Source organism: Pleurodeles waltl, chromosome 4_1 (assembly GCF_031143425.1).
Source record: "Pleurodeles waltl isolate 20211129_DDA chromosome 4_1, aPleWal1.hap1.20221129, whole genome shotgun sequence".
NCBI lineage: Eukaryota > Metazoa > Chordata > Amphibia > Caudata > Salamandridae > Pleurodeles > Pleurodeles waltl.
In genome coordinates this window covers 419,230,705-419,243,310 of record NC_090442.1, presented here as the reverse complement: position 1 = coordinate 419,243,310, position 12,606 = coordinate 419,230,705, and the positions used below count along the sequence as shown (strand labels likewise).

The 12,606-nt window shown below is 44.9% G+C and overlaps 1 protein-coding gene across 1 annotated transcript in view; it reads left to right on the top strand.

The window, feature by feature from the left end:
- NUDT5 (nudix hydrolase 5) overlaps positions 1–9,033 on the top strand; it is a 180,456-nt gene extending 171,423 nt beyond the window's left edge. The window contains exon 10 of the mRNA XM_069228666.1: positions 8,673–9,033. Coding sequence (XP_069084767.1) covers positions 8,673–8,788 — 116 coding nt within the window. The 3' untranslated portion in view covers positions 8,789–9,033. The remainder of the gene's footprint in view (positions 1–8,672) is intronic.
- The last annotated feature ends 3,573 nt before the right edge of the window (positions 9,034–12,606 follow it).

Genomic DNA, 12,606 nt, shown 5'->3' with positions numbered 1-12,606 from the left:
TTATTTGCAAAGGCTTGGAATAGCATCCCTTTCACTCGACCCGTGTCCAGGGTTTAGAGTATGAGTGTTACATACTTGCGGAAGAGGGGATCAAAGTTCATGCGCTCAACTAAGCGGAACATGAAGTCAGTAGACATCAGGTCACTGCAATCAGGCGAGTGCACTGACGAGCACAATGGAAGTGTGAAGGCGTTGTAGGCAGTGATGTATGCTGCAGCCTGGCATGAACCTATTTTGATCATGGGTTATGACAGTACCATTCACTGCCATAAATTTGTTGGCCAGGTTTTTCCCCAGAATGGTCTCCTCCAAGTTAATAAGAGGTATAGGTCTGTATGATTTGCATCTGTAAGTTGGTTTCTGTGGTTTCAGGATCATAGAAATTGCTGCCCCCTTCAGATTGTGATGGAGCTCACCGGGTTCAAGGGCTGTCACATACATCTCCGCCAGTGAGGTAGTCTAGAGCGAGACCTATTTCTTAAAGAGCTCCAGTTGATACCCATTAAACCCCAGGGTTTTTCTCACGGAGAGTGAGTTAATGGATTGCACAATTATTTCCTCTGGAAGTGGTTCCTCCAGCGTCAGCCTGTTCTCATTGATCATTCTGGGTTTATTAGGTCTTCAGTTATCCGGTGGTTGTGCTGTGATGTGACCGGCAACTGGTGTGCGTATAGATGAGCATAACAACTAGCGAACTCATGAGCTATCAAGTTGGAATCAGTGTATCTCTGTCCCATGGGGAAACGGATAGTGGAAACCAACCTGAGTTCTATATTCCTATTAGCCAATCCGAGTAGTTCTCAGGTCTTGTCCCCAAGTTCATAAATGTTTTACTCTGTGCTGTATAGGACAAGGACACGTAGTCTAGTAGTGTATTCAAAGTGACAGTCACAGTAGCTCCACTAGGTGGTGTAGCTGCTCATCTGTGGATCCAGCCAAATCCCTGTCAGCTGTGTCTGTCGCCGTTTCCAGAACTGCAATTTCTTGGTGCTGCCTCCATTTAGCTGCAGTCTGGTAATAGATTGCCCTACCCCTTAGGACCACCTTTCTGGCCTTTCAGAGTGTAATTGGTGAATCCACCATATTTTTGTTGACCATAACGAGCGATAATTGATGAGCTGTTCTCTCATATGTTCCTTAAATAAGGTATCTTGGCCACCAGGTGCTCATGCCTCACTGTCCAGGCTGCCGAACACCCGCCAGCTGCAGTTTTATGCATGTTAGGGAATGGTCGAAAGGGCTAAAGAAGATCTGCGCATTTGCCAGTTAGTGTCATTGGAGGGCATAGAAAAGTAGTGAAGCCTAGAAAAGGATTTGTAAGAGTGTGAATAAAACACAAATTCCTTAGTCATTAAGTCGAGTAGGTGGCGTGTAACTACGAGGGCAAGGAACTTTGTCCATTTGCCCGGCACCACAGATTTATGAGGGTGTGCAATGTCTCGGTCTAAGTTAGGCACCATAACTGCGTTGAAATCATCACCTTTGATAGTGTGCCCCGCTGGGGAGTGTAGTAATCCTGTGGTTAAGTCTTTGAGTGTAGCCTCTAGAAGAGTGGGTGACATTGACTGAAACAATAGTCCAACACTCCTCACCCAGTTTTCCCTCCATTAACGCAAATCTGCCCAAATGATCATACCATGTTCCAGTGCCTTGTAGGGGTAAATGTTTGTGAAGAAGGATGGCAGTGCCTCAGGATGCAGTGGCATATCCAGAGTGGTATGACATGGTGTATCCGCCACAAGATAGGACCGGACAGTGATTTCCAAGCAGATGTGTTTCCTGGAGTAGTATAGGCAGGGCATGTAATTTAAGATATACTTTTCCATTTTAATGTTATTATTAAGGCCATTTAGGTTCAAAGAGAGTAGTTCAAGTGTGTTGTCTGTCATGCAATTTTGTGCTTAGTTTTGTGTGTCTATAGACAGTTTTATTCCAGGGCTTGCACAACAAAGACTACTAAACTATGAAAATCCCGAAGAAACTCCCCTACCCATGCACCCTACACTTCTAAACATGAAGCATCTGTCGCCCATCCCCAACCTAAGAACCAAATGATATGGGGTAGGTGGCCCAGGCAATGTTCCAAGCCTGGTTGCAGAACTCCGAGTCTTAGTATACAGCTGATCATGCTGAGTTATGGGAGTGTGACGTCTGCTAAAGTGCTCAAGGGCCTTACCAATGAAATATCCATGGTCCCTCAAAAGTTAAGATCTCTCACCAGTCATAACACAAATGCATATCTAGAGTCATTTAATTTTTGAGTCTGTGGGCAGGTCGGAGGCGTCATGAGGACCCAAGTAAGTGGCCCCCGGTCCCTCGCTTTTGCTCTTGGTGCTGTTGTCTATCAGATAAATCACGCTTTCCGGTGGGTCAAGGACACATTCATATTTTTTTGGTAGGTATGGGTAGATTAAGTCATTTGCCCCGAATCTCAGGATGTTGCTCTTATGCGGAGACTCGCACCTGGTTCCCCAGCTCCATAATCCGAAAATCTGACAGTTGCACCGTATCTCCTCCTGCAAAGATGTTCCATAACTTCAGCTCCCACGTCACCATTTCAAGCACAAATCAAATCGCTTTGAGGAAAGTGAGCTGGTGCAGTTCTACAAACCCCAGAGAACAGTTTCATGACGAAAATTAATATTCTCCCCGAATCGATGCTTCTACTCGCATTGCAAGAATAACTTGGGGAAAAGAAGATTGTGGATATTGAGACCCATTGATATTTTGGTTTATCTGTGGGGTTATCCACCCTCTACATTTGAATCCCGAGTAGCTATGAGTTGTTATAAACTTTTATCAGGCTCTTCAATGAGTTACTTTGGTCTCAACTTGCAATTGTTGGCTGAACCAGAGATAATTACCAAACCAGACCTGGTTTTAGTCTGCTTTGTCTTGACGGCTTTCAATCCAACTGTTTTCAGGAGGGAGCTTTATGTTGATTGGCCAATTGCACTACATCTGCATTGTTTTAACTTGCGGTCTAGGGTAAGGATGTTACAGTTTAAATACTTTCAAGATAAAAAAAGAGTAGGTAAATTCCCGAACCGCATTGGCAATACAAAAAAGCAGAGAATGCAATTCACTTTTATTTATTTGTTTCCTCTATTCTGAATTTCATTGCAAGTGTTCTATTTCCAAAGATTTTCTGATGCCAGATTTCAGTTCTGTCTCACCAACAATCTGAAGAGATCATGGAAACGTTGATTAATATTGTTGGGTTTTGCAAGTTAACTCTCCAAATTTTTTTCATTTTAAGTTTAAATCTGTTTTATTGTTTTTAATGGTGAGTGAAAACAACACAAAAACATCTCAACTACATCCACCAAATGCTGAGGAACAGCAGTAGGCGTGGGAGAGATGAGAGAGGAAGTAACAAAGGATAGAAGGGGAGCACCCCAGGGAGAAAGTGGGGGGTGGGGGGGCGGTTAACCTATCTAGTTGTGGTAGGAAACCTCCAAGGGGTGTGCCAATGATGTTGATGGGGTCATGGTTGTAATTTGCACGAGTCATCTATCCTAAAAGGCTCAGTCATTGTTGTGTTCTGCCAAAGTCAGATTGAGTATGCGGAGATACGCAGCGCAGCTCGAGTTCCTGAATTCCTGAGAGAGGAAACGTTAACAGGGTTCCCAAGTCTTGCTGAAGTGGGGTAGTCTGTGGCTCCTTTTCCATGCTGATGACTTCGCAGTGTTTGTAAAGCCAGTGTAGGTGAGTGGGCATTTTGGCAGTGCCCCAGCATGCCAATAAGAATTGTTTGGCAGCACATAATGTCAGAGTGATGGCGCGCTCCTTTGTAGATTTCACGGCATAGGTGAGGGAGTTTGGGAGGCCCAGCAGAATATAGCTCGGGAATCTAGGACGATCCAAGTCGTACATTTGATCAGTCGCAGCTAGAACGTCAACCCAGTATTAGTGAAGCCTAAGGTACAGCCAAAGACGATGGGTCAGTCCCCACTTGCCCACAGCCCCTTCAACACTGCATCTCCATCCTCCTTCCACTGAGCTGTTTGTGCTGGAGTATAATACCAATAATGTGCTAACAAAGCAGTGTTTCTTTGCTTGAGGTGCCGCAGGCCGAGGTGTTGGCCGGCTTCTGGACATTTGACCATTTTCTAGGCGTAAAAGAGCACTCGCATTCCTTTGCCCAGCATAGCTGCGCCGTCGATTTGGTGGGGGCTTGCGATGTATTGAGAACAGTGTTTTTTGTGTCTCAGCTAATGAGCCATTTTTCAAAAGGCAATAGGAAGCGGCAAGCATGGGGGCGAATAGAAGACTGTGTGACCCTGTGGGGATAGCAACATACTGGCAGTGCACTGTCGAGGGTAAGCCATAATCCTGCCTTATCTGGGGGAAGTCCACAAGCCCTGTGTGGTCGAAGAAGTCTCCTTTTGCAATTGGGAAGCTGCCATTGGACATATGCGTTGCGCTGTCAGTCTGGGGAAAAAAGCAGGATGCCTAGTAATTGGGGTTTGCGTGGAAATACGAGTGGATAACTTCTTTGGTAGCTGCACCCTATCCCAAGTACCCATGGTAGCCTTAAGGGCAGGGGAAGTGTATAGTCCAAGAGGTCGGTGCGTTTTGGGCAGCCAAGAAACCTTCTAGATTTGGATGCCAGTGACTGCCTGACTGATGAAACACCACTGCTTCTCTGAGTAAGGCGTAGCCCATTCTACCAATTAACAAAGCTGTGGAGCTTGATAGTAATGTGTGAGATGGGGTATCCCAAATCCACCTTCTGCCAGAGACACGGTTGCCTGCTTTTTAGGCATACAGCCCATCTTGCGTGCCCGAATATAATCATCTATAAGGTGTTGCAATTTGCTCAAAACACGTGGCGGGTGTTGCAGAGGTAATGTACAGTATTTTAGGCATTTTTTATTTTGACCGCTGCATGGCGCCCCAGCCATGAAAGTGTAGCTTTTCCAGGTTTGTAAATACGATCACATTTTCTTGAGGGCAATAGCATAGTTACTCTCGCCAATCTGCGCTGGTGTGGCGTGGATATGGAGGCCCAGATATACTACTCCCTGCATAGCCCATGTGAAGGGGAAGAGGCACTTGAGTGTAAGTTGGTCAGCCTTCTGGACCGTGAGGTTGAGGATCTGGAGGTTAACTTTGAACCCTGACGCTTTCCCAAAGCGCACTAGTTCACTCATAAGGGGAGGTAGGGATTTCAGTGGTTGTGTTAAGGCCACCATGACATCATCAGCATAAAGAGCAAGTTTGTGGTCTCTCCCTCCCATAGTGATACCTGTTATGGCGGGGTTTCTGCGAGGGATTTAGGGGTCTTGGTACTGAAAATGGGGAATGTTATATATTTCTCATGCAATAAGTTTTGAAAATGTTGTATTTTCACGTTTCTAGATCTAGCTTCACAGTGCAGCTGTCTGCACTGCACGTTAGCATTTCTTTAAAAAAAAAATACATAGATTGGTCTATTACTCCTCTGAAAGAGTAGTTCTCTCTCACTTCATGCGAACGGCTGTTTCCATAGCATTCCACTTACTATAGAGTGCCCACATTGCTATGAACATGTGGCTATTTTAGATCTACTGTAAATCATCACCAAGTAAAATCTTTATCACATAAATGCATTGAAAACCGAAGACAACATTTTTTTTTTGTTTCATTTTTCCTGGTGCACTTAAGTATTTTCAGAGTTTAAATCAGGACTGAAACGAACGTCCAATGTTTTGGCTTGGCCAGTGCTTGTTAGATTAGGATCGGTATTTTTTTTTTGTTTGTTTGTTTGTAAAATGATTTGACATTTTACAGAAAAACAGCAAAAGTGGGCAAATCATAACAGCATAATATTGTAATGCAACAGAAGGCAGGTGTCCTCGGTTGAGCAGTGTGGATCTCTCCGACACAGAATTATGAGGCATTTTATAATAAGTACAGTAGATGCACAAGGAGGACATTATACAGTTGTACCAAAGGATGTTACAAAAAGAGCATATTGCATCACAAGGACATAGATTCAACAAACACCCCTCCAGCTGGAAGAGTCAGTATATTATAGCACCACAGTTGGGACCCCACTGTCTAATCTGGATTCAGTTGTGGGTGGTATGTTCGAAAAGGGCCTCAGACGTCTTTGTGGGCATCCTGTTGGAGGCAATGTTTCCGCATAAAACAGAGCGTCATGTCTTTCAGCCAATCACTTAACGTTGGAGTGAGTCTACCTCCCCATCTCATCGCCACTCTGTTTCCACAAAAGCAAGGCAAGGGCAGTGAGTTTCCGTACTTTTTTAAAATCTTTTTCACATACCCCAATAATACTATAATGGGGGTGAGTTGACATTCATGTTCAGACAGGTCATATAATGCTAAAAGGATACGAGACCAAAATGTGGCTACCGCGGATCATGTCCATGCTAGGTATATAAAAGTTGCCTCTGGCGCACCACATTGGAAACATTTAGTGTCAACATAGGGGAAATATCTATGCCGGTGTTTGTAATGAATTAATCTAAACCTAGTCCATTGGAGTACATTTCCTTAGTTTGACTACAACAGAAACTCCATTGCACTTCTGTTATGTCCTGCCCCAGATTGCCCTTCCATGCCCGGTGGGTCTTAGGGGAGGTCTGGAACCCAGTAGACCAGTGGTTCCCAACCTGTGTTCCGGGAACCCCTGGGGGTCCGCGAAGCCTTCTCAGGGGGTCCGCGAGAGCCTGGAAAATTACAAAATATTTACAAATTCGGTCCCCAGCTTCCAGTAATGACTCAGACGGGGGTCCCCGGAGTCCCATGATGTTACAGTGGGGGTCCCTGGGTTCCATTAATGTTAAAGTGGGGGTCCACAGAAATCAAAAGGTTGGGAACCACTGCAGTAGACCAACGCTGCATTGTATAATAAGAGATAAAAGTTTATAGGGCTGTGGGTTAGTGAGGAGGATGGTCAGGAGTGACCACTCGGGGGTTCTTTTGGGAATGTACAGAAAAGATGTTTGGATTTGTGGACACGTTTATCATAAGTGAGCACATCTCCCATATTGGCCGTGGAGTCCCCAACATATTCCTGTTAGGTCTTAAATGTGTTGGCATTAAAGAAGTCTCCTAATGTAAGAAGATGCCTCTTCCACCATGACTGCAATACGTTATCCAGCTGGAGCCCGTGACAATGCCTGATGGGCATATCTTTGAAGTATTTCAAGAAAACACAACATAAGGCGGCCAGTCTGTTCCGGGCCCAGAAGGTGCAGCGTACAGTGTACATTTCTTTGGTTGGTCTAGGGAGTTGACCAAAAAGGAACTACCAGGAGAGGGGTGGGACACCATCAAGCCCCTTTCGATGACCCTGTGGGCGATATGTCTGCTGTTATGGAACCAGTGATGGATATATTGTATTTGCGCTACTAAATAGTAGTCTTTGAAGTTAGGGTCAGAAAACCCACCCTTCTGGTACGGAAGTTGTAAAGTACGCCAGCTAATACAAAGTTGGCTTGCCCGCCTATGCCAATCTGATCAGAAGTGAATGCAGTTGGGTAAAGAAGGCTTTATTTGGAGGCCCTGGGATATTCTGGAATAAGTACAGCAATTTGGGAAGGGTGACAGTTTTCATTAAAGCTACTCTACCAGCCATCAATATCAGAAGGGTTATCCATCTATCAATACATGTTGGTAACGTCTCCATACAAGTTCCATAGTTTGCCCATATAGCGGGAATGTCTGAGTGATAGATTATGCCCTTGTATCTGACCTGGTCCGTTTTCCACTGCAATTGAAATGGAGTGTTGGATTTAGTGGTGGCAGCTGTTAATGGGAATATTATTGACTCTGTCCAGTTTATCTGGAGTCCAGACCAGCAGCCAAAATTGATTATCTCTTGGTGGTGCCAGGCCTGGAAGCCGCATGTTTGAGGGCCGCAGCTGGGCCTATGCCACGATAAGGTTCCAGCGTGTTCCCCCCCCCCTGCCGTCCCCAGTTCAGCGCACCTCTGCAGCTCCCCCGCCCCAGGGCCGCCCAGGCCCACGAAGCACAGCCAGCAGCGCCTGCCACCCTCTCCGCCCGATACAGCGTCAAGCACCGTCACGGGACTCCGGGAACCCGCGGGGGGTCCGCAGAGCAGGCCCGATGCGGGAAGTCTTCCTCTGGGCATGCGCATCAGACACTGCAGTGGGATGCGGCCACCTCTCCCACTGGTGTAGGTGCTGGTTTACTTATTTAACATATTTAGGTCCCCGGGCCGGTGTGCACAACGTGCCAAAGCGGGCGGCAAGCACGATAGGCGCTCTGACTGGCGGAGCTCATTCAGAACACACCATCTTGGAGCAGTGTTAGGCCACAGCCCTAGGTTAGGTATGTTTAAAGGTGTTTATGAAGCAATAGGAGATATATTTCAAATAGGAGACCGACATTAAATTAATGTTTTGAACCATTTATTGAATCGTATTGATGTGTGTAATGAGTGTTACATGTAGGTTAAAATTAACATCTTTATTTATAGACTAATAAGGGGTGTTGATTAAACCATAAATGTTTCGGACAACTGTAACACATACATAGATTTGTTACATTCACTGCATACATTCCTTTTGTGTTTTTATACTGTGTTTAAAACGATTAGGGTTAACGTCTCTTTTGCTGCACTTTTTACTGTGCTTTGCTTCAGTTTCTGTGCCTTTGTATGCTTTACTAGCGTTAAGCAGTATTTTCTTCTTTTTCAGCACTAGTGGCGAAGGAGCACATTGTGGTGGATGCTAGAGTTTACACGTATGCATTAGCCTTGGAGCACGCAGTGGCGAAACCCTTTGAACTGCCATTTCTGAAAGGCGAAAATTGATGCTCACTTTTGAAACAGGCACTTGGAGTGCTGCTGCATGAACTTTCTGTAGATTTTAGTTGACGTCTATTCTGAAGGAACTGTACATCCATGGTATTTTCAAAGTTAAATCCTGTTTTTAACCTGAATTCGCATTCCCCGTGTTTAAGACAGGTGGGACCAAATATGCTGTAGGCTTTTTATTAATGGTTCACTGAATATTTTTTCAGCGGTACATCGCCAATAAAGGTTTGTAGGGCATCGTGCTACCTTGTAGTCTAACAATTCATTCTCTGATTGAACTGCATGCAACTGCTTTCCTTCACACAAGGAGAGTTTCTAAGAGCAAATCGTGATTAAATTGTGCTATACAGCAAGATGGGAGGACATCCATGATTGTGCCAAAGAGGCTTGAAGGAATGTCCTAACATCCCTTGTTTTTAACCCCAGTCTGCGTGACAAGGTTAACCCCTGCAAGTGTACAAGGGTTGTCCACCTTTAAAATTGTGATCCATACATTCCTCTCCCTGACTCGAAATAAGCTGCCTGGGCAGGGGAAGACATTTCAACAGCTGCTGTTATTGTCATGTAATACTGAACATGTCCTTGTCATTCATCACTACCGATTGTGGTGAATGCTTTGCACAATTAAGGATTGTGTTTTTATGTGGATTTGTTTTCCATTAAAGAAGGCAGGTGGCTATAAGTGGCGCATAGTACATGTTATTACTCATGCCACTTCATCTGCGTGAGGCAACGTGTCTCTCTTCCACCTAAAATGTTGGAGAAGAACAAGGAGGGAAATAGTATATCCACACAGAATGTTAACTTTCAGCCCATAAATTTGGAAAAATGTGAAAACTATTGGAAACCAGCATTGACTGTGCTGATAAATTTAGCTTATAACTGAAGTTCCTCTTCAGTTACTCACAAGTGTAGATACCCAATACCTCGTATTATATGCACTCCTTCACTCATCCTTGCACTAATGCATCCATTCCTCCATCCACTGACTTTCTTGTATTCATCCAAAATAAAACACACTGAAGCTCATCAAGCATTCGCAATATAAATCCCAAGAATAAACTGAGAACAAAATTAAATGATACTGCATAAACATGCCTGGCATTTGGTTGAAAATAAGAATAAATAAATAAAAACAAAATTGAACATTGCCATGAGGGTCCATTTTGCAATGGTACTGTGTATGGTGACCAAGGATTAGATGTACTAACATTAGGGATAGTGATTTCCTAATTGCAGTAATCTCAGAATCACAATTAAGAAACTGTTATTTCTAAAACATGAAACTTTTTTTTTTTTTTTTAAATTAGTTTTTAGTAGGTCGCAAATCGCCCTACTTCATGAATATTAATGAGGTAGGTTGCAGTTAGCAACTCTTTAGGAATGCTAGCCATTACAGGGATGGTGACATGCTGGGGTGAGCAGGCCACCAACTTTGTGATTGCTTCTAGATAAAGCATTTTTTAATATAGCCATGTTTTCCTTAAAGCAAAACTGGATGTGTTTAAAAATAAATAAATTATTAACTTTCATTTTTTAAGAGTGGACAGTGGTCCATAGGACCCTACCCAATCTTAACAAATATTTTTTTATATTCTCAAAGGGGGAAGGCCCGTGAGCACACCGTCCCGTTTGCAAATGGACTACCACCTCCTTTGAAGAGTTAGTAAAATAAAACATGGGAGACAAATGGTTTCGCACCAGATTGGGTAGGAAATAGAACACTGGGGGTGACCAGAAAAAGAAAGATTCTTCCAAAAATCTGGAGAAAGGTGGGGACAAACCCAAAGATAAAAAGGAATAGTTTTCATCAGGCCCACAAAATTCTTCAGGGGGAGGGTGTATATCCTCTTCTTCCTCATCCAACAATAAGAAATCTCGGTGCTACTTGAGTAGACAAAAATGTCACAGAGCAGGTGACCGCCTGTCCTAAAAAGAGCACCAAGCCTGCTACTACCACTTCTACTACTAGCAATAGCACTGGTAGTAGTGGGAGCTGCAGTGGGCTCTGGGTTAGTCAGGGAGACTACTGAGGCAGTTTTTGTCTCCGAGGGTGGTATTGACCTTGCCAACGTAGCTGCTTGTCCCCTTCATATGAGTAAATACAGGCAGCATCCCCTTATCAATTGTGTTGAGGCTGAGGCCTACAGGGACACAGATACCAGTGTCACAGTGGTGACTGAAAAACTGGTGTCCCCTGAAGAACACCTACTTGGACACACGTTCAGAGTCACTAGCGCTCACAACTGGCAGCCTGTAGCTGCTGTTGACCTTAGTTGGGGCTTTGGGGGTGTTACTGGCCCTACAAGTTGTGGTATCCTCTGACCTGCCTGTAGAGTGTTTACTGGGCAATAATTTTGATACTTCAGCCTGGGCTTATGTGGAGTTGGAAGCCCATGCAGCAATGCACATCTTTGCTCTTACTAGAGCACAGGCCAAGAAACGGAGAGAGCAGGTAACACTAGCGCCTGGAAAAATGGCCCAGGAGATTCCCAAAAGGAGGGCCGGGCAGGGTAAGAAGTTTCCCCCTGTCCATAGTTCAGGTGAGGATCCAACTCCTCAGGAAGAGGAATCTACCCATTGTGTGGAACCTGCACCAGAAGCTGAAAGCTGACACAGCTGAGGTCTTAGGTGCAGGAGGACCCACTAGGGCGGAACTAAGCATAGAACAGAAGTCATGTCCCTCTTTAGAGCCTGAGACAGCAAGCTGCCAATCGGGAAGCAGGGGGTATCAGTGGGACCCATAAGGTCTACTGGGACAATAGCCTCCTTTCCTCTGAGGCAAGTGATCCCAAGCTTGGTGCTTCCCTCAAAATATTAGGGTGTTCCTATTGACACTGGTCCATGATATTCCCCTTGCAGGCAATTTGGGGCAAAGGAAGGCTTGGGACATACTTGTCCCACACTTTTACTGACCCCCTCTTCCCCCCCCCATATGTCTGAGGACACAAAAATGTTTTGTTGCTCCTATGTCACCTGTCAAGCCAGTGGTAAGACAGGTAGAACCTCAAAGGCCCCCTTAATTCCACTTTCAGTGGTTGAGGTACAATTTCACAGGGTAGGGATTGATATTGTTGGACCCCTAGACCCTCCAACTGCATTTAGGAAAATATTTATACTGGTGGTGGTGGACCATGCACCAGGTACCCAGAGGTGATTCCCCTTAGGATTACTACAGCCCCTGTAGTGGCCGAGGGCCTTAAAAGAATCTTTCAAGGGTGGGTTTCCTGAAGAGGTGGTGTCAGACAGAGATGCAGACTTAACGTCTGCATTTCTAAAAGCAGTGTGGAAGGAGTATGGTGTAACCTAGCAGTTCACCACCCCTTGCCATCCACCAGGAAATGGTTTAGTTGAAAGGTTCAACAAAACCTAAACAGGCATTATCATGGCACTCTGAAAAACTCAGAAGATGAGATGTCCTATTGCCTTGCCTCCTTCGCCTACAAGGAAGTTCCTCAGAAGGGAGTGGGCTATAGTCCATTTGAGCTTATGTTGGAATATCCAGTTAGGGATCCACTTGCCCTTGTAATGGAGGGTTGGGAGCAACCTCTCAAATCTTCCAAGCAAGACATAGTAGATTATGTACTGGGCCTGAGATGTAGAATGGCAGAGTACATGAAGACAGCAACCAAAAACCTTCAGTCCAGCCGGGAACTGCAAGAGCAATCGCATGTCCAAAAGGCTGTACTGACTGTTTATCAGCCAGGACAGAAAATGTGGGTCTTCGAGCCTGTGGCTCCTAGGGCACTCAGACAAGTGAAGTGCCCCCCTCACCATTGGAGAGAAAAAAAGTGCGGTCACCTATTTAGTTCACC